Source organism: Caloenas nicobarica, chromosome 3 (genome assembly GCF_036013445.1).
Source record: "Caloenas nicobarica isolate bCalNic1 chromosome 3, bCalNic1.hap1, whole genome shotgun sequence".
NCBI lineage: Eukaryota > Metazoa > Chordata > Aves > Columbiformes > Columbidae > Caloenas > Caloenas nicobarica.
This window is the reverse complement of record NC_088247.1, coordinates 49,038,163-49,060,566: the sequence shown is the minus strand read 5'-3', so window position 1 is coordinate 49,060,566 and position 22,404 is coordinate 49,038,163. Positions and strand designations below refer to the sequence as shown.

Genomic DNA, 22,404 nt, shown 5'->3' with positions numbered 1-22,404 from the left:
GACATACTTTGCACAATACACAGAATAATATACACACAAACATCCAGAAGGTCTTCAGCAGCTGGGCTGTGATGCAGAGCTTCTTGTCCCTTCTTGTTCTTTTCCTCATCTTTCATGAGAAAGCACCAGCATCTGTAGCAAAAAACTACTCATATCTTGAAGGCCTCAATACAGGATGGCTGATCTTTGGTTAATCAGGGTTCTGGGAGACGGACCAAAGAGTCTCTGTATTGTGCTGTTCATTTTAGTGAAGAGCAGTGGCAAGAAAAACAATGGCAGCATGAAAGAGTTGAAATTTATTCCCCTTATAGATGTCTGCATGGATAAACAAACATTTGTGGTGGGAAGTCACACATCTAGATGACATAGCAAGAGAGGACAAAGCTCTTTCTTCACCTTAAGTTATGGCAAAGCGCAGTGTGTTCGCTCTTGCAAAATACTTTATCCTATGGAGGAGTAAGAGTTTCTCAATGAAATTACTGTAAGATTTGGTATCCCAAACCAGCATGCAATTTCCTGAATCTCATTCACAGGAAAAGGCATGCTAGGAATTCCCTGAAACATCCAGCATTGCATGAACATCCGACACAGAAAATTTCAACCCAAATCATTCACATTGGGTGAAGTTCTAAGCAATGAGAAGTAGAGTCTCAGGAGGAGAATTCCTCTTAGCTGGCACTGTGAACTCTGTTCATATTGGAAGGATGAGAGATTTCCATATCTAAAAGGCCCCTCTCAAAAGCTATTGCAGATATCCTGCAATTATTCAAAATAGTGTACATTTTACAATCAATACACCAAGCCCATCAACAACTTCTAAACAAGCAAGCCTTCTCCATTCCTCTGCCTCCTTCCCTGTCTTATTCAACACCCTGTTTTCATATCTTCTTGAAACAGTCAGAAAAATCAAGCTATACTATAATTTTGGCAGAATTCTTTCTTGTTCCTTCCACTGTTTAAGGAAAAAAACCTAAAAATTATGCAGCTAAAAAGGTCAGTAATTACACATGTGTAAGATATCATGGCTTTAGTTTTACTACTTAAGACCATTGCTAGATTGGGAGGCGAGAACAGCCATTTGGGTGCCGTGCATGCTGTTACTGTATGTGCAGATGCCCTTTGGATGGTATGTATTTAAATGGCCACGAAGAAAAGGCACCTGCTTAGAAGATCCATGGCAAATGCCGTTTAACAGTGCTGGAGGGGAATGGGCTGCAAACACTGTCCTGCTGAGCCTGTTCAGGGACAAATGCTCAAGCAGTCAAATATTAGTCAAAATGTCCTGCAATGGCAAATTCCCTGGGGCTGAGAATCCCTGGTATGCAATTTCATCCCAGGGAGCCTGCAGACAGGGTTTTTTTGAACAAACTTTGTGTTTTTCTGCTGAGAAAGATTAATGCGAACAGTCCTGCCTGGCTGTGCTCATCAGGCATTTGTGGGGTAGCTGGGAACCGTTCTCCGTTGACCTGGGATGACTGAAACGTCCAGGCTCACGGACACGCTGTGTTATTGCCATTCTGACTGCTAGCCCGCTTCCTTAAGTACTATGGCAATCTCAAGGCAACTTCAGAAACATTCAGAACGTAATTAATTGCTTGTAAGAGAGGAGAAAAGACAATATATTCTGCTCGAGGCAGTGGGGCCCCGTGAGCCTCCTCTTGAGCACGCCGGGGAAACTACCAAGGAAAAAAGTTACGGGCAGGTGGAGAAGGACGCAGCTCTGGCAGCAGCACCGCGGGGCTGCCGTGCTCCCCGGGAGAGGTGCCAGCGCCGGGGGCGGCCTTTGCCCGGGCACAAACAGCTCCTTCATTAGCGGAGGGACGCGGAGCCGGCGCTCGGGGAGCGGCCCCGGGGAAGGGGAGCTGCCAGCAGCCCCTGCCCGGCCCCCCTCGCCCCGCCTCGGCAACGCGCTCCGTCCTCTCCCGCTCCGCTTCCCCGCGCTTCCCGGGAGGGCGATTCTTCTTCCTCGCCAGGTATTGCCGTCTCTCCCCGCTTGGTTTTGGGACTTAGCGCTGCCCCGGGGACTTTCCACCGGGCACAAAGCAGCTCCTTAAGCTCAGGCGGGGAAGGGTTGGGGCCAGCCCTGGAGGGGCCGCGCAGGGACGGCGCGGTGGCCGGCACGGCTGGTGCAGCCGCAGGGTTGTGAGGTCCCTGCTGCCCCGGCAACCCTCAGCTCCTTCCCGCTTCCCCCCCTCTCCCCGCACGGGGAGGCAACGGGCTCCACAACGCCCGCCTCGAGGGGGACGAGCAGCGCAGATCTCTCACATTTTGGAGAAAAGCAAGGGTAGTGCTGGCCGTGGAGGTGCTGCTGGTGGAGGCTGCTGTTATTGGTAGCTTATAGAGTGGGTATAATCTATTTCACTTCAAGAGGTATTGCCTGTGCATGCATATGTGAAGAGCTATCTGGAAGAGGGGCTGAGGCACCCCCGGTAGCCTCAGGCCTCAGTGCAGGTGGCTCAGACACCTGCTGTCTGGCAGTGGTGCTGGATGTGCACCCAGCAGAAAGGCTGAGGAGGTCCCGAGGAGCCTCGAGTGTCCCGTGTTCGGCGAAGAGAGGGCATCCTCTCCTTCCTCCTGTGGCAGGTCCCAAATGTACATCTGACAGAGCAGCCCAAGTGACAGAAAAGGGAACAGGCCAGAGTCAAAAGGCCAAAATCAGGGCCCCCTCCTCAGCAAACCCCCAGGAATGGATCAAGCTTCAGGAGCATCTCTAACTACCTTTAGCAAAGAACCTGGCAAAACTCCGCTCTGGGGTCAGGTGAAGGGAAGCAACACCGGGAGTACTTGTAAGCTGGGGAAGTGAATAATCAAAAGAGTGGTCTGAAAAAAAAGGCAACAGCACTCCGGTCAGGCACAGATAGGGATGGTGGGCCAGTGCAGCCGCCCCCGTGGACAAGCAGCATCTCTGAGAGTCCAGAACAGCTGGAGCCTTTGCTTCCTGGTGCCGCAGGCTTCAGGCAATCAAAAAAAAAAGTGTATTTCAGCACTTAGATGTGATGAGTTAGTATAAAAAAATGCACAGGACTTATAATGTAACAGGTTTTGGTGTTCTTTAGTTACTTCCTGTTGATCTGTTTTCTGGTCAACAGTTCAGCTGGGCTTTTGGAACTGTTCATTTGGGTATGTAAATATGCTTAGTTTGGCAGGTCAGCCGGGTTGCAACACAAGCTAAGAGCAGCCAGCCGGCTGGGAAAACACACTCATGGAGTTGGGCCATAGGGGAAAAAGGGCAGGGTGAGGGGCCCTGCCTATAACACAAAGATGCCAAAGCAATAGCGTGTGTGCAGCTCTGCCAGCTCAGGGATGCTGGTTTCCCAGAGGCTGTCAGCCTGCAGGGACCGCAGGCAGCTACAGCTGGCAGCAGGTGTGCATGTTGCTGTGCACATGTGCACTGGGGATCAGTGTATTTACCTATACTGGTGACTTTAGCCACTCCTAGAATGATGTTAAGACTGAGGGTTAGTGGTGATAACAACTATGTGAGGCAAGAAAGAGTAAGGAGTGGATCTAATTAAACCTGCAATTTAGACTCCCTTGCACCAACTGAGGCTGACATTGTCTCCTCAGCTGCAGGAGCTGGGAGATCAAGTCACATCACAGAATAGCTTAATATTTTAAAAAATAATTCATTCTGGCCTGGGAGGAGCAGGAGGGTGGCAAGGGCATGAAGCCTACGTCAAGCAGCCGGTGTCCTCTTTGCTGGGGAATTACAGCTCCAGGTGGCTCTGTCTCGCTTCTGTCCTGTTCTTCTGACACAAGAAAGGACAGAGAGCTAAACAGCACCTGACACCCTTCCCCTCCCTTCCCAACAGTTACTGCAGCTGATTTGCCTTTTAAATGCTGATTTTTGCAAAACCCTCAGCACAAGGCAGTCTGAGGCCATGACAAGTGTTGTCCCTTCCCTGCTGGCACTAAGCTGGCCTGCTAAACAACAGCTAAAAATAGTTCTCCTCCTGTGCCCTCGAGCAAGGTGCAGGGCTCCCAGCCGAGGTGGTCTGCGCTGGGGGGCACGTGGGCTCGTAGCAGGGTCAGGGGCTCTGCAAAGCCCAAGCTGCACTTGCCCATACAAGTGTGTGTTGCCTCTGCTTTGCACCCAGCTAATTTTTGGCACATGAGCACATTCAGGCTTGATGTGCTCCTGGATTGCAGCGACAAGTGCTAGAAAAAAGGCATGTTTGATGGGTGCTCATCATGGCCTTCTGAGCTGTTCCCACAGGAGCCAGCACCACCAGCAGCTGCTTTCCCCCCTCAGTGGGTTTTGTACCGTTGGGATCAGTTGATGTCAAACGGGCTCATCTGCGAAAGCCCCATCCAAATTAGGAAAACTCGTGAAACCTGAACCTCTGCCATGACACAGCTCCTGTTTCATCCCTGGTGGTGGGGAGGTCAGTCAGGAAATTCAATCTCCATCACGGTCCAAGAGCTTCAGTGAATGGGAGTGGTGAGAGGCAACTGAGATCACATCTCTGGCAGATGCATATAATGTACCTGCTCCATGTGTTCCGGCAGGACTGTGGTCATCCATGGGAGTCTCGCTGGATGTGCTGACAGCCACGCACAATTTCTACAGCTGCCAGAACATTTAGTAATAAAAATGTGTTTAGAGACCTTTCTCAGAACCAATTTTCCTAACAAAAGTAATTTCAGCATTATTAAAATGCCCCTAATTTCTTGATACTTTTTTTTTTTTTAATAAAAATTACCAGTACAAAATATTGTGGAGACTATGGTAGGGAAGCAGATGCTGTCCATGCTCTGACCCTCCACAGGTGTTCCTGGTGCAGGTGGCTGATGCAACCTGGGGCAATGGTAGAGCTGAGGGGTGCAGATCCCATTCCAATCAGCGTTTTTTCAGATTGTGTTTGTGGGTGGCAGTGATGCAGGCCAGTGGTTCTGGTTCAGGGTTCATCTTTCCGCCTGTGTCCCTGCTGTGTGGGCACTTTTATAGCCAACTTGTGAAACAAGATGTAATAATTAACAGGAAGAAACTTAAGGAAGAAGAGGGATTGTAACAACCTTCAGCTGCGATGTAGAAGGAATGTGATGTTGAGCAACAGTGCCTGCTCCTCTCTCCCTTCCTACATAGGAGAGATGTCAAATTTTAAGTAGTAAAACCTCAGGGGTAAGTGAGAAGCTGTGTGAAGAGTTATGAGCAAGTATCTCATAAATAAACCTGACCTGTCATAGTCCCACATAGCCTGTCTTGCCTAAACTTACATCAAAGATGCCAAAAGCCACAGTAAGATGGGAAATCAGCCCATCCTTATAACTGCAGGCACTGCTTTCCAGAACAGGTTCTCAGAAAGCAATTAGTGAGGCTGGAAGTCAAGAAAGAGCGAGTCCTGTAGGAGGAAGCAAGACCGTAAGGGAGCAAGACCAAAGGTGCATATCACTCAGCATCCCCTCCAGGAGTGAATATTCGTGGATACTCCAGGAAGATGGAAGGGCCGTGGGCAAAGGAGATTCTCCCCTCACATCCCTGCATAGCTTTTGGCACCAGCCCCTCAAAGGAGTGCCTGAGCCAACAGATGCACCCCAGCTCACCTGTTCCCAATCTGCTGAAGGATTTACCCCCTCTAAGGTTGTCCAGTCTCTTTTGGGACCATTTATTTCCTGGCTTTGGGGAGTTTGCAGGGTGCATAGAGTTGCATGGTTCAGTTGTGCTTCATGCCTCCACTGGTGTGAAACCTGTTAGCCGGTCATGGCCGGGCACACGGGCTCGCACCTCACTCGGATGGGCAGCAGGTGATTATCAACCAGGATCTGTGTGCCACTCACCAGGGCAGGTGCCAAGCTCTGGAACTTGGCCAGGGCAAGGGAAAAAAGAGCTGCTGCACTTCCTGGAGTGGTAATCAGCCCTTGAAGATGCTGAGGAGTGGAGTTGGAGCTGCTCCAGGACATAAAGCCAGTTATAAAGCAAGGCAGAGAGAGGCAAATATAGAGGCTCTTGGGGCAGCGAGGCTGGCTGGCTCCTGGGGACCACCATGGGCTGCCTGGAGACCCTGTGAGCCTCAGATGCCCACAAATCTGTCCAAGGCAGTGGGTCATGCTGGCAGGTACAGGGGCCAAGGATGGATTGGGGACCTCAGGCCACTAGGGGCACAAAATCCCTCAGGGTACAGGTAGCTTCTCCTCCCACACTTTTCCCACCAAGGCATTGTGGCCCAAACAATTTTTGGATGTGGGAGTGTAAACAGCCAGGCTGTACCCTGTGAAGCTAAGTATTGTGTTTAATAGCTAAAATTAATGTTTTCTAGGACAGAGCTAAGCAGGTAACCCAGTCCCCAGGGTCACAGGGGGAGCCCCACACAGCAGGGGAACTAAGGTGCATGTTAAGAAGAACGTCTTCCACATTGCACTGGACCCTTTGCTCTGCAAAACCAGTTTGTCTCCTGTGTGATTTGCTTCCACTGCCCAGGGCCCAGGCAGTGACAGACCTCGTTGCTGGAGATCCTAATGTTCAGACAACTTTTTGCTCAGGTTGCCTAAAAGTCGATTTCCCCAGAGGTCCAAAACCACTTTTGCCCCTGACACGATGGAAAACTTAATGGATAATTCGTTCTCTCAGGTTTTATTTAAAAAACCTTGCCCCACATTGCTGCAGCCTCAACACCAGTGCTTGTACATGCAGATCGCTCTCTCACCCTTCGCTCTTGTGCTGAGGATGGGGTAGTGGCTGCTGAAATACTTTTCAAAAATTAGTTGTCATACCAAAGGCTATGAGGATTTTTTTTTAATCCTTACCTCAGTCCTGGTTCTGTGTGTGCAGCAGTTAGCCTTCAATTAGCTGCCCTGGGGGGCTACATTACATCTTGTGTGGGTATTTCATAGCCTGACGAGGGTGTCCAGCAGGGATATTGGTGACACGGGATATGTTATTTCCAAATGCACGTAGGTGCCTCTCTGCTCTGGTTCTGCACCCCGGAGATGGCAGCACCCAAGGTCGCAGTGGTTGGCGCTGGAGTTGTTGGCCTGTCCACAGCACTGTGCATCGCGGAGACTTGCCCCAGCTGCTCTGTGACGGTCCTTTCAGACCAGTTCAGCCCCAACACAACAAGCGACGTGGCAGCGGGGATGCTCATCCCTCACACCTACCCAGGTGCGTGCAACCCAGCAGAGTGTTGCCTGTGGCACCGCATGCGGCTGCGTGCCTGGGTGTGCAGCCATGCACAGAGGTTCAGGAGGAAAAGTGCTGTGCCATGCATTCCCCATCTGTCCCATCTCCTCGACACTGGTTTGTACTCTTCTCTTCTTTGCGTTATTCCTCTTTGCATGTTTGGTTTTGTTTACATGCAGGCACACCAATCGACGTGCAGAAGCAGTGGTTCAAAGAGACCTTTGCTTACCTTTTCGCGCTCAGCAACTCAACCGAGGCATCAGAGGCTGGCGTTCACCTGGTGTCTGGGTAAGAACGGGTATGTGTGAGCTGTGTGCTGGAGCAGGCAGAGAGGCTGGTTTCCTTGCTGAAGTTAAAGCATATTCCCTTCATGGAGTAGCTCTTACGAAAATATTTCCAAGAAACTGCATTGCACTTGCTCAGATATGATGTATTTTCAAGCAAAATTGATGCATAGGTGTGTACAGAGAAACCAGTCAAGACTGGCCAGCACCGAATGTCTTTTAATAACTGATGTTTTCCATGCTGTCATCCACCAGTTGCTTGCAGCAAGGGTGGTCTTCATAGGGATGGGACTGCAGGACCCCTCAGCTTCAGCAGCTCGGTAGAGGGATGCAGTTAGGTTGGTGGGGGCAGGTGGGTGTTGGAGGTGTTTTAGGCAGCTGTTTTATAGCTGGGGGAACTCTCTCCAGTTTATTTCCCCCAGTGTGTCACCTGCAGGCTTGGCTGCAGCAGCCTGCTTGCCAAGGCGGGTGTCGCAGCAGCAGACAGCAATGTTCCCCTTTGCTGTTAACCTTGCAGAGTGGCACTGATGAGCAGGTACAGGTTCCTGAGTTCCTGGGTTTGTGCCAAGATTGCCGTGACATGTAACATGGCAGAGCAAAAGCAGCCAAGTTCTGCAGCTTTTTCTTTGTGCCCTTTTAGGTGGCAGATCTTTAAAAACACTCCCACTCCCAAGGAAGAGCTGCCTTTCTGGTCGGACGTCGTCCTGGGATTTCGACCAATGTCTGAAGCAGAACTACAAAAGTTTCCACAGCACCAGTTTGGTCAGGCCTTTACAACACTGAAATGTGATTGTCCACCCTACCTGCTGTGGCTGGAGAAAAGGTTGGTTTGGCTGCAGGCAGGGCACGCAGACAGGAGCCCAGGCAGAGGGACTGCGGGGAGCTGGGGACTCCTTGAGAGCCTTAGGTTCGAACAAAACTGGAAAAGGGCTGTTTTTCACTAGGGAAAATGCAGCAAGCTCTTCCTTGGGGAGGAGAACTAGGAATAAATACCCAGTCTTTCCAAAGTGTGAATAGCTCTACCTGTGCTATGTCCAGTTTCTAACACTGTGGTTGTAGAGGGGTCTTAGAGGGGCATCATCTCTGGGCACAGCACTGACATAGGCACAGGAGCTACGCTTGGCCAGCCAGACCTTGAAAGGGACATTGGGAACCTGCCATGTCGTATGAGAACACGTGGGTGCTCCTCGTTTGCCAAACTTCCCCAATACATCCCTCTGTTCTTGAAGATAAATCCAACCCGTGGGAGAAAATGCATATCTGAGAAGATGTCTTATTTGTGAACGCTTTGCACTTAGAATTAGCCGGGCTGATTAATCTCAAATTTGGTCAGCAACTGGAGACATTTCTTAATCTGGTTGGGTCAGAAAAGGTCAAATAGCATCATCTTGTAACAAATATTTTGGAAACATTTGCCTGCACGAGATGGGTGATGCACTCACTCCAAGGAGTCATGGCTTCAGAATTCATATCTGGATTGACATGAAAGTTCAAAAATTGGGCAATTTCCAAGTTTTCCCAAAATATGTGGATTTCAGAGAGCCATAGGAGAGTCAGGATGCAGATATAAAAAAGGTTCTGACAACTGGGATGTGCAGTTAATCCATTTAAGTACCCCTAAAGTGAGCAAGTAGCTGTCTCCGCTTGAGAGAAAGTGATAGGCTGCAAGCTGATTTGAGGTTAAGTAAAGAGACACGTACTGACACTGTGGTACAAATTGCCAGCTCAGCCAGTTGCTTGGATGCCTTTCATCTCACTGCAAAATGTGAAAAAACATTTCTTGCTCTAGCAGGCAGCCAGGCTGGGAATACTCCAGTGGCACCAGTGCCACGTGAGGTCTGTGCCATCTCCTCGGTGCACATGCTCTGTCATGTTTCATTGCCTAACTGGATTGGAAATTTCTGCTGAAGCACGACTGAGTTGTACAACCCATTTAGCATCTGCCATGTGATTTCTGCTATCTCCTTGTTCCTGCTGTAGCCTTCCTTATTTCTCAAAGGATGTAGTCTAATAAGATGATCAAGCTCCTTTTCTTTCTATTCTCTCTGGTGATGAGAAATGAGAGCATATTAAACTTGTAACTAATTCTCAACCCGCCAGTGACCTGAGCAGTATTTATAGACCATTCTCTTGGCAATCTACAAGGAAAATTGTTTTTGTGCCCACCTTGCTGGTCCAAAAATGGACTTCAGGAATTTTTTCCTGCTTGCTTGCCCGAATTCAGGAGTCAACAGTTCTTTTTACTGGTGTTTTTTTATGGCATGGTGGCAGAGTCCCAGTTACAACACTTACGAGCATTCCCAGCAAGTTGCCCAGCCAGAGCTGCTGCACCAGACCTCCCCTGTACTTCCCAGCCAGGCTCAGCATCCTGCTGCACCCAAACCTCAGCCCCCAGGGCATCAGCTGTGCCCTGGATCCTCTGCTCACTCCCTGCTTTGTGGGAAACCACTGCCTTTATGACAGGGTTGATCACTTTGCCAGCTGCCAGAGTATTGCAAAGGATGGGATTTCCCACTTAATGCGTCGTCGTCACAGACCTGTCTCCTGACTTGCTCATGCTAAAACCTCCAGTAAAGACCCCCAGCCACTGGATCCAGCTGACGGGAAGCAGTGACTCCATCTCATGCCAATGATTTTCCATGAGGAAGGGCTTCAAGCTTCAGGGAAGTTCATTGTGGAATTTGGCTAGAAATTGGCCTTGAAAATGAACCTCGAGAATGAGTGAATTTTGCTGAAGATCAGACATGGACGTATAGTGCTCTGAGTTGTCCTGGGTGATCCCTGGCTGCTGCTCTGGAAACGTGTGGGTCTCCTGGGGGGCCTGTGCCACATCAGCCCAGCCTGCAGGGATGTCTTAGGTACCCCAGGGCTTCACATCTGGCACTAGATGACTAAGTGGCTCCTGGTCTCAGGGAGGTGAGTTGGGAATTAACATGATGGCATGTAACAGGCACATTAAAAGGGGTGTAGTACAACAGCACTGTCACTAGCAGAAGCAAGTTGGTGAATAAATCTGACATTTTTCAGCTTGCTTGAGCTGTTAAAGCTTGGTACTGTTACATAAATGAATCAATGAGACCATGAGGACCTGACTGTCTGCCTAGGTCCTTATGCCATACCCTTCTCTAATATTGATCAACTTGCTGTATCTCTTCCAGCCCAAGCAAGCTAAAAATAGCTTCGATGAGATCAAATCAGACAAACCACAAATGGAAACCCCATGGCATTCTCTTTGCTTTTTGTCCCATCTGTTGTTTGGTTTTGATCAGTATGTTAAAGGCAATCTATCTCATTTACTCAATGTGCATAATGATTACATGGTGGGTTAGGGGGTTCTTTTCTGCCTCACTTCTGGAGTCTTTTTGCAGGTTGAAAGCAACCGGTGTCCAGATGTACACCAGAAAAGTTGCAGACTTGTGGGAGCTGCACAGCGAGTATAACATCATTGTCAACTGCACGGGCATTGGAGCCCACCAGCTGGTGGGGGATGAGAAGCTCTTCCCTGTCAGGGGACAAGTACTCAAGGTTCATGCTCCCTGGGTGAAAAACTTCATCCGGGATGGGGATGGCTTAACTTACATCTACCCGGGGATACACAGGGTAACGCTAGGGGGAACCAGGGAAAAGGAGAGATGGAGTCTCTCCCCTGATCCTGGCACTACCAAAGACATCTTTGACAGATGTTGCTTCCTTGAGCCCTCCCTGCGAGGAGCTCAGGATATCAAGGTGAAGGTGGGCCTGAGGCCATCCAGGTGGTGTGTGAGACTGGAGAAAGAGGTCTCGAGCCGAGGAGGAGTTAAGCTTCTGGTGGTCCACAACTATGGGCATGGGGCAGGTGGCTTCTCGGTGCACAGGGGCACAGCCAAAGAGGCTGCTCGCCTGGTGGGAGAGTGCATTGCAGCCCTGCAAGGCTCCTCATCGAGAGCCAAGCTTTGAATCCCAGAGCCTCCTTTTCCATTTATGATAGGCTAGTATTGCATCTCCTAGTAGCAGCTTTGGACTTTTATTCCATTACTGGATAGAAGGAACCTAAAACAACAGCTTGGCCATTGCAGATGCTCGGTGGTATCTCACCTGGCTTCCAGGTGCCACCTTGGAAAGGTACGATGGGTTGATCAAAGTATTAGTCCAGCTGTCCTTCTCATCCATCTGGCATTGTTTCTGCCCTGAGCATTTCTCCTAGCCTCATGTTAAGGAGAATGCAAGATATGTAAATATTCTTCAAATAACAGGGATCAGATTGCTGCAGTATAATATAGATAACATCAATTTAGCATTTCTTCATCTGCATCTAAAGGATATCGGATGCACTATGTTCAGATTCAGTAGAAACTATTTCTCTCCTCTTGAACAAAATCTAATCTAGTATCGCCCTTTCTCCTGCCATCTCACTAACAAACTTTACCATTTTCCGTATGATCTATAAGGAAAAGAAAACCCCGCTCAATGCTGCATTACAGTGCTCCAGGTCAGCTCTTATAGAAAGTAATGTTAGGTCACTGTCAGGCACAGTGTCCAGGCAAGTGTGATTTTAAGAGCAGATCTGTGACAGCGATCCCCGAATTTCTGCATATTACACCCCAGGGAACTTAACACAAAGTTTCTGTGAGAGGAAGTTGCCCCATATAAGCTACAGGTTTGTGCATATTTTCTCACATTTGTTTGTAAATCTTTTTTTCCTCTGAGCCTCTCAGACACAGATGTTTCCCTTCCCCTCAATAGCAGTATTGACATGGCCTGTGTTCTACAGAAGAGGATTTTTCAGGTTGGGCTTGGGCATGCAAGGTTCTCTTATCCACTTCACATCAGCACTGGCTGCTTTCCTTGCAACAGCTAATATGAATAAACTGATGAGAAACTAGCAAGGATCTTAACACCAGCTTCAGTTACATAAAATGGAAAGAGCTGTTTAAGAGTACATAAACACTCTAAAGACAAATTTGTCCATAACAGGACATGAGTGAGCTCCTCTGTTGTAAAGAAGCTGAGCCACCACAGCCCAGACCCTCACTCCATGGCAGAGGCTGAGCTGGGCTTTACGCTCCCCTCAGCAGCTCAAGCCATTTGATATGGCTGAAGATAAGTCACTCCCCAAAACTGGAGTTTGCTGTCAAAGTACAGGTCTGACTGTTAGTGATTACACCACTCATTAGATTGTAAATGGCTCGTTCAAGAGTGTTAGCATCCACTTTTTTCTAGGGTTTTTTTTGTCCTTACAGTAACAAAACAAATCAAAATCCTTCAACAACTCACAGGATTAAAATGAACTGCTAAATAAAGTTCTTAATAATAGAGCAAAAGTCACTTCTGTAGTGTTTCCTTTCATAAACAAGAGGTTTTATTTCATTCGGGATGGCCCAAGAAAGGCCACATTCAAACACGGCCACCAACTCCCACTGTTCCTAGGCGGGGATGAGGACAGTTATCCTTCACAAGGGACACCTGTCAAAAAAAAAAAAAACAAAACCAAAAAACAACCACCAAATTAAACTACAGGTCAGTTAGCACCTGGGATCAGCCTAAGATAATCTTGCCTTCAGCAGCCTTGCCCTCTTCTCCTCAGCTCTGGTGGCTAATTTTGCATCCCCACCCATCATTTGTCCTATCCAGCGGTACAAGAAGGCAGAGTTGCTGCTTTTGGCAGCAGTGTTGATATATGGCTTATCAAACTGCAGCTTTGTCCTCAGCTAACATGGAACAAAAACAAACCAAACCAAAACAAATAAACGAACTGAAAAAAGAACATGAGAATAGGCTATTTTTTCTTAATCTCGATTTTAATCTTAGAAAGTAACAAACGGCATAACTTATCCTGGACCAAGAAACACTACTAAGGTTGATGGGGTGTTCATAGCCCCATGAGAAACCAGAACTCTGGTTGTGCACTTCTGCTCTGCAGTGTGGCAGGGTTTCTTTTAACTTACTTCTAAAACTTCTCTGGTTGATATAAATGTCAAAATAGATTCAGCTGCAAGGCCCATCAGTCTGGTGTCCTAGCTCTGGCCATGACCAGCAGTGGAGAAGGCCACTTCTAGAAATTCCTGGCCCAGCAGATTGAGCCACTGCACCATGTACCGCCTGACTGATGGGTATGTGGATTAGCACTGGCCCCACCACAGATCCCTCTAAGAATCTCATTGGTGACTTCTCTCGACTGTGAAAAATAGATGATTTATCCTTACCTCACCTCTCTGTTCTATATGCAGTTGCTGACTCATGAGAGGATCTTCCCACTTATCCCATGCCAGATTAGCATCTTCATGAGCCCTTGGTGACAGACGTTATTAGGGTCTTTCCAGAAGTGGAGCAGATCATACCGAGCGCATTGCTCTACCCTGCAGCCTCGCTGGTTCCTCCGAAGCTGTAAGAGGATGGGGAAGCACAGCTCCATCGCTCCTCACTGCAGAGCTCTGCTTATTCTTCCCTCTTAGTCCATATCTGTCCTTGTAACTATTCTGTTATCATGGCTTTTACCATTTGCCTGCTACCAATATCAGATTTAGCAGTTTGCATTTCTCCAGGTCCCTCACAGCACTTAAAATAGTCACATGCCATCCTGTTTTTTCTTTGGCTGTTTTAAGTAAAGGGTTATGTACCAGCCCTAACAGTGTAACAATTTCCCATTAGAGTTCCTTAAAAACCCACAAGCGAGGAACATCTGCTTCTCATGAATTTGTTACTATCTGTTGCATCTATTTGTTATAAACCCTCATCTAATGGCCCTTCAGTCTGAGACAGCTTCTCTGCGTTATCCCCTTAACAAATGGCTCTGCCATGGGAATTTCACTGCAGCTTTTCTACACCTAACACAGACACGAGCAATCTGTTTAGCTGTTGTGTTAGGGCTTGTTTTCTCTCAAACTCCTTTGCCACCCTGATCGCCTGCTGACTGCACACCCAGGTCACCTGCAGACCCTCTGGCAGGGTCCCCACTATTCCTGGGTTGAAGAAAGCTTTTTGTCTATTAGCAAGTAATGTCCTGAAAATCTATTTTAGCCTGCCTTTCTGTTTCTGCTTCTAATTTGACTGAGTTCACGTCCTTTTCAATTCCCCCATTTGGATGGGGTCTATTTCAGTACTTTCACATGTAATTTTTATCATGCTATTACAATGAGCCAGTAATGATCTTTCTTCTAGAAACTCTCTGCTATTTCAATACCCTTATATAAAAGTCAAGCATTTTAGATCCATATCTTATTTTTAGGCTTATAGCAAACAGAAACAAACATACATTCAGCCTTATTGCTCCAGCTCCTATGCCCTGTTAAAAGGGGTTTTATTTGCTTACTTGTGGTTATAAAGATGTCAAAATGGCACCTTTAAGGACATGCCATCACAAACCCCTGCTCCTCTCTGCCTGCTTGCTTCCTTCCAGTCTCTAGCTTGAAATTCCTTTTTAAATTCTCTTAGTTCTTGCAGAAGCTCTCGTCCCTGCTAAGGCCATGCTACACAAAGGCTGAGCACCTACTTAGGAGCCTCAGCTTTTTTGTTCCACGAGCTTTCAATTTGCCAAGCATATGTCCTGATATTTTGGGAATAATTGGACATCCTTCCCTCCTTTTTCTCCCTAGGCATGGCAAATCTCAGTATTCTAAAATATATCTATACATACACAATGATGCTGCCCTGTGCCAACTGCACACCTGCCCACAAAGGGGAGTCACAACATTTCAATGCCTGCAAGCCAGCTCGCTGACACTGCCTCCTTGGCTTTCTGGCAGCTGAAGTCTGTTGAGATGAGTCCTCTCTTGCTTCAGCTGCTCAGCCTCAGGTGCCAGTCTCTGGCAATATCTCATCAGCCATCCCTGAGCTGCTGCTCCTCACCCAAGAGCCTTGCCAGGAGCTGAAGCAAAGATGTGGCCTGTGTTAACTCCAGCTCCAGCTGAAGCTGAGCTGGCAGCCGAGGCATTTGCAAAACTCCGTTTTGATCCTAAATCTGTCTGTGCTCTTGCACTGGCTCCATAACCTTCATCTGGAAATGCAGAGCAATTGTCAGGGAAACACTCGCACATGGGAAAGGTTTAACAGTGGAAGGTCATTAAACCTTGTGCAACCTTCACAACTTTACATACTGCTGAAAGGTGGCCTTAAAGAAAGACTTAGTTGTCATCTGTGCAAAGCATTTTATCCTTGTGCCGTTCCTTAGCTTGTGTGTGTCAGGACCGTACTTGAGTATTTCCTTCTTATCGCACATTCTGATCTACGTTGGATAGGAACTCCTGGCAGATGGCAACTGATCTACCACACTCACAGGGAACCTAAGGGTGTAATTATGGCATAGAAAGGGAATTGTTATATTTTGAGACATTTCTATCAATCCTTGCGATTGCAAACAGCAGATGGGCTATATGATGGATTTTAGAGCTTGGGCACAAAATAATAGTTTCCTGCAACAGAGAATTTTGTTTATTTTCCTCACAGAAGCAAAGCCATAAAGACATATTGTCTTGATATATGCTTTTGCCTACATTTAAAACAAATTTTCCAAATTTCTGAAAAAATACAAGAAAATGGGCATTCACCATTCATTACAATTTTTTTCCAGTCAAATACTGAGATAAACTTCAGTATGATACATTCAAATTCATTCGGAATACATGTAGTAATTGGAAAATCATGGCCTGGACCAAGATTTGTATTGTTTTCACAACTATCTCAAATCAATGTGTTATGTTGTACGAGGCTTTATTTTTATCCTGCTTTATTCCTTGTTTTCCACCAGAGGGAGATGTTGGATAAAGCAGTTAGTGAAAGACACCGCCACACTCCCCGATCTCAAAGAGCAAACTGCAGTGATGGTGAACTCAATGGAAATGTGGGTGCCTGTCGGGCTCCCACATACCTATAAAGCTTGGAGGACTTGGATGTTGCAGTAGGGCTTAAGAAATAATCGTGAATCAGTTAGGACCGTAAAATGTCATGGGCAATGCTTTAAAAAAAGGACACTGAGGAAATAGAAACATGAAGGTAGCAGCATACCAGAAGCTGTCATTAATAAAAGTAAAGAATTATAATCCCAGACAAAGCTGTTGCTATTGCAGCATGTCCCAGAGCTTTTTCGCCACTAAAAGGCTGGAGGGGAAACCACTGTCTGGGGTAGCCGAGTGCCCTCAGTTCCTCGCGTCCCCCAGCCCCCCAAGCCCCCTGGGCTGGATGTCCCATGGGGGGTCCCTGTGGGGCTGCAGCCTGGCCCAGGAAAGACTCCACTTCTTCACAAAGCTAAAGTCCTTGAGAAGCACTGGCTAGCTGGCTTTTAACAGTCCCTCTGTAAGCCTTGGCGGGCAAGGTCCATGCAGAGTATCTGCACAGTATCAGCACTCCAGGAATAATCATGGGGCAAATTGCCGTAGAGATTTGCAGCAGGATAATTGCCTCAAACAAGGATAAATAGCTTTTTCTGGCATTTAATGGGCCTCTTAAGTGAACGGCAATAAACTCTATGCGAACAGATGTTTTCCCTCTTTTTTTGTCCCCTTGCATCTTCTCCATAATTATGCACTAAAATGTTCCTGTCTGGGTTGCTGAGAGCAATCTTGCTGTTGTTCATCTTCACAGCGTAAGACTGAGCACTTCAGCAGAAAGATTGCACAAAAAGCCCTCCATTTCTAAAGGCTCCCGTCGCTGTACTTCAGTGATCATCATTTTTCCTTCGCGTTAAGCCTGAGAGAGGAGCAAGAAGTTAGTGGGAGAATTTTCCTCTTCCACCGCTGCTCTGCGGGTCCCAGTGCCGGAGTCTCTCCCTCCCTACACCAGTGCCATGGGCTCCATCCAGGAGGTTCCTGCAGTCGCCTGGCTTCCAGCATCAACCAATCCACAGCTCAGAGTAGTTGCTTCTGCTTTGCCTTGTGTGGAAGGTAAGTGTCCTCTGAGACCATCCTTCCTGCTCTGTGCCACCTCCGCTATACTGACCGGACCACGGGGAAAAGGCAGGGCAGGCTTTCCTCTGTAACCATCAGCTTTGCCTCCAGCCTTGCCACCGGGTCAAGCTCTGCAAAGAGTCTTTACACTTGCAGGAGCATGTACTTTACCTCCTGACAGAGTATAGAGAAATTACCTTGTTCCTGAAGAAATTCAATGCGTTCTGGCAAAGGGATCTCCTCCTAACAAGGAGCCTAAGAGCGAGAGCGGAGCTGGGGTGCAACCACAAGCATTAGCCTGGCCGAGTGTTCATCACCCAGAGTGATGCCTGCAGGGGTCCCTGCATCTTCACAAACACGCTTTGTCCTTCCCAATGCATCTTCGAAGAGTCTGGCTCGCCTCTGCTTTCTGTGTCCACAGATGAGGATGGAGGCAGACACACTATGGGAAGACACATGCCGAAAGGATGACCCCTGTGGTAACATCTAACCCATATACAAACTCTCCGCTAAGAAGGTTATTCCACTTTGAATTGATACTGATGTCTCTGCATCACTGATGCTGCTCTACATGGCACTGAGGGCAAACTGCCCTGAAAGAAGCCTGCGGGAAGAGCACAGACATTCATCCTCACTGTCTGCTCCTGGCCAGGCTGCTCGGCTGCAGGAGAGCCGTGGCGTCTTCTGTGCTGAGGGCAAGGCTATTTCTCTCCTCCTCGTTAGGATTTTTTAAAATATATTTAAAATGCAACTAATTGGAGGAGAGGATTGGCTGACCACCTGGTAATAATTCAAAAAGCAATCTTTTTGTTACAGATAAAGACAGCGATACTGAGTTAAGTGTCCTGCAAAGATGGGACACTTTTCAGATGTGGGTGCGACCTATATTAAAAGTGGATGCATATTATTACACTGGCCTGCATACTGGTCCAGGACATTTTTGCTCTGCCCCTATCCTATGAAATCTGCTTTTCACCCATCAGGTCCATCAAGGATACTGCCAGCCAATCCCAGCTTTTATTTTATCCTATTGCTTTCGAAGAGCTGTACAGATACATGCCAGTGTATCAAACAACATTGCAAGACAGGCTGTAGGAAAAGTGCACAGCCATTAATTATGGGTCTTCATTTGTTTGTGAGACTGCTGCCTGGAACAAGTTGCTGCTGTTTTTCTACTTAGCAGCCCCACGCTCTGGTTTGTATCTCTTCTTCCCTTGGAGAGTCCTTTTCTCCGAGCGCTTGCAGATGAAAGTCGCTCTCCGTGATCAAATTGTGACATCTGCTTGGTTACTCCAGTGCCGTTGCCATCCCATGTATAAATACTTTGACATTTGTACTGTACTATGTAAACCCATTAAAAACGTGTAATAAAAAGGCTTATATAACTTTTTAAAGCCATAATTACTACTCCAGCTGTGGTGTTTTGTAGACTTCTGAGCCTTATAGATTCATGCCTTTGCCAAATGACATTTTTAATGAAAGATATCCATCCTCAAGCTCAGAAGTATAAAAATGTCAGTAAAATTGATTGCATCCAAAAAAAAGGAGAAAGCAGAGTCCAGAGTAACAACAAGGTAATCTTTAAAATATACAGAAAATAGGAGTTTGTGATAGAAACTCAGGGTAATTTTTAAGCAAAGGAGGACACCTGTTTGGGATTATAGTACAGATACAGGGGAAATACAGACAACAAACTAATATTGGAAAAATTTTTGTGCACTAGTACATAAACTGCATATGAGCTATCACTGCTTAATTCCTGTAAACTGGAACATCTTTTTTGAAAAATGGCGATACAGATTTTCAATTTTTATGCCAATATCTGCTCAATAAAATTGCCAGCCCTTATTTTAAAAACCAGGCAGTGTTATGCTTGTTCAGAATGATTACACACTTTTGTACAAGGCAGACTATAAAATCACTCTTGTCCCTCTCCAGGAGTGAAACTCAGCTGCTGGAGGCAACCATCACATTTGTAGGTACCACAAAGATTAGGGTTAAATAAATAAAGGTAAGGCTCAGGAGTAGCAGAGAGCTGCAGAGCATCTTCTGCTGAAGGACTGTCTCATTCTCCTTCTCCTTCCTGCAGCAAATGTATGTGCACAGCTCCAGGTATGTATGTGTGCAAACGCACAAGAGCATGACTCAGAGGTAAATCTTGATCCATAATCCCCTTTCCAGGCCATTCATTATCAACTATCTCTTCCATCAAATGCAGAGCACACAGCCAGGCTGTGGTGTTTGAATCTCTCCGTAGCTGGAGGGAAAAGAGAGCTTCTGCCTGTGCCTTGTGCTGAGCCGCCGAACTGCAAGATCAATCTTGTGTTAAGCTGCCTAAATAGCTCACGAGCTTGAGGAGAGATAATGGGAGGCTACATGAACATATATTTTTTTAGCTGTTGTCTTCAAAGCTACCAGTGGCGAGCTGAGAAGTGGTTTTAATGATCCACGCAGTTGAGCTTTAGCCTTGACAGCTGTTCAGACACGTATTTCTCAGCAGCGGTAAGTGGGTAACAGACCAATGCGGCCAATTTACTTCTCTGCTGCTAACATCTACAACAGGGGTGTCAAACTCATTTTCACCAGGAGACACAGCAGCCTTGCAGTTGCCTTCAAAGGGCCGAATGTAATTTTAGGACTATATAGATGTACAAGTTGACAGAAAGAGATTCTTTCTCTGAGTTTTCAGTGGGATTTAAGGCAGGGGAAGGAGTAAGGGCTGTACCTCCCTTGCAGAGCTGCTGGCTGCATGTGGGCTCCAGGGAGGTCTGCCACTTCGTGCACAGAGAAATACTTCCAGGATTTCCAGCTGCAGTTTAAAGCAGCAGGAGTGAGACCGGACTTGCACTGAGAAAACACCCAGGGAGCTATAAACATTTAATCCCCTGTTCCTCAGGGCTATGGCAGAGCCTTGGTCCCTAAATGTGCAAGGCAAGAAATAAAACAGACCTGGACTGAAGCTCTGACTCCTGCAGGCTCAGGATCAAATGCACACGCATCTTCTGCAGGGACGGACACACCGTGCTTTTCTTCAGGCAGCCACTTTTAAAAAGACCTTGTGAAAGTTTCTGCACAAAACCTCTCTGTTTTCATGTGGAGAGACCAACGTCACTCCGGTTTTCAAAGCATTAGCCAGGAGTGTAGGAGGGAGGAGAGCAAAAAAAGTCTTCCTTCGGTCCGTCCTGTAGATTTTGGCAAGGGGCTCATACCAAGTCCAGCAGGGTTGTTAAGCAGAGTCAAAAAGAGCATTTTTATTCATTTACTCATTTTATAGGAGGAATGTTTGACTTCCATTAACAGCCCTTGAAGAATCCGGGGTATTCCCAGTGGTGTTTTTTCCTTCCTGGGATTTAATTTTGCATACAGATCTGGGCAGACATTTTGACTAGCCAGAAGATAAACAGAAGCCTTGACGGTCGATGGAGGCAGAAGATGGATGATGGTAGGCAAGATGTTTGAACTGAAAGTGGCCATAAGAGAGATCAACATTAAATAATGGTTGCAAAGGAGAAATTTTGCTACCAACAACATTCCAGGCAAGATGTAATTTATGAGCAGCAAAGACAGCACCGAAGCAATGAATTCCCATTGATGTCAAACTTTTTCATCTCAGAGGTTTAGCACTGTGCTCTCACCATAGACAAACTTGTAAATGTGGGAGGAATTTTACGTATTTAAAGACTTTTCCTGGAGAAATGAAGCGGGCTGTAGAAATCTGTGGTATCTACAAAGAAAGTAGATAGGCTAGGACCAATATCTGAGTCTGGTTATCAGGGCAGAATGCTTGCTGCTTTCAGTAGAAACTGCATGTTCATATCAGCATCGCTGTTTCGGTTACACCTTGCATTACGTGTCAGTACTTTGTGCTCTGTTGGATCTGGCATGATATATTTTCCTCGAACACTATCCATCTTGGTTTGGGGACAATAGGAAGGGGAGACTATTTGCTGCCTGACTCAAAGAGTGAGCATGTTTTGCAGCCGCTGTGAAACTTCACAGAAGCTGTATTTCTCAGCAATCACCTCAAAAAGGCTCAGCTGAACTGGAGCTGCATGCATTATGCTGCAATTTTAATTTGCTTTTCTTCTTAACAGGCATTGCTCACATATAGGTGTCTTTGCAGCAGATTCCTGGGGAATAAATTAGTTTACGATTCATTTGTTAAAATCGAGAAGATGCTGGAGAGGCGAGAATGTTTAAGGTACTGTCTTAATTCCCATTGATTCTGATGCTAATCCAGATAACATTTCTCATTGTTCCTGAAATTTCCTGAGATCCTTCTCTACCACTATTCCCTTTTTCTCTATCTTTAGAAACCCTCTGTTCTGTTTTAAGCAGGCAGGCTTACATTCAAAAGAGATGGGGGAGAAGCATGAGAAATTCAGTCGTTTGTTAAAATACGAAAGCAAAAGGAAAACAGAGTTAAATCCATGAACTGTTCTTTATCAGGGTCACTCTTAGCATCCTCACAAATTGGAGCTGATCAGCTTTCTGAGGAAGGGAATGTCTCATACAAGGTCGGCATTTAGAGTTACAGCTCAGCGATGACAAGAAGAGTAGCTGGATACAAGCATTTGAGCTTTCTGTTGAAGCAATACAAAGAGAGAAGAACAACAAATGAACCTGTGATGCTAAAACCAAGAAAGACCTTGTGGTTTTTATTCTGCTCAGTCATACCTCTTTTGTTTGAATATGCATTGTTCAAGCTCTTAGGAAAGCTTTGATATCTCAAGGATTAAACTTCAAGAGAGAGTTTTAAAATGTATTTGGGCACTTTATACTTTTTCAGCCTTGACCTTTATACTCCTGCCTTTAAGATTTTTCTCTATAACCATGCAAACACAAACTTCATTTTAATAGGACCTTTTCACTCCATTATTTATTGACCAGATGCTGATGGTTTAAAACAACCTTGGTGCCAAGAATTTTGTGTTATAATGGTTTTGGCTAGCAGTATTGCAAGTCTTATATTTTGTCATGTTTATCCCTGCACTTAGCATCCTCAACATACTTCTTCCCTGAGCAGCAGCTTTACTTCTGTCCTCCAGATGAACAGTGCTATTTCACACGGAGGAGCAAAATGATGCACAGGTAGCCCTCTACCAGCCCAAGCAACCTTCTGTTGATGAACTGCAGGCGATGCTCA

General features: G+C 46.7%; 1 protein-coding gene across 6 annotated transcripts; it reads left to right on the top strand.

Annotated features, from left to right (window-relative positions):
* The first annotated feature begins 1,757 nt into the window (after window positions 1-1,757).
* DDO (D-aspartate oxidase) lies at window positions 1,758-18,670 on the top strand. Of its 6 annotated transcripts, none has more exons than XR_010605939.1 (7): window positions 1,758-1,973; window positions 6,896-7,099; window positions 7,297-7,405; window positions 8,042-8,224; window positions 10,770-10,926; window positions 16,957-17,255; window positions 17,370-18,669. XR_010605939.1 is itself a non-coding variant. In XM_065631412.1 (6 exons), the coding sequence occupies exons 2-6, from the start codon at window positions 6,928-6,930 to the stop codon at window positions 17,008-17,010; spliced, it is 675 nt and encodes a 224-aa protein (XP_065487484.1). In that variant the 5' UTR covers window positions 1,758-1,973; window positions 6,896-6,927; the 3' UTR covers window positions 17,011-18,670. The 6 variants fall into 6 exon arrangements, 4 of the variants coding, with proteins under 4 accessions (XP_065487484.1, XP_065487483.1, XP_065487486.1 ...); XR_010605938.1 differs by having other exon boundaries at window positions 17,680-18,654; XM_065631412.1 differs by having other exon boundaries at window positions 16,957-18,670.
* Window positions 18,671-22,404: the final 3,734 nt, after the last annotated feature.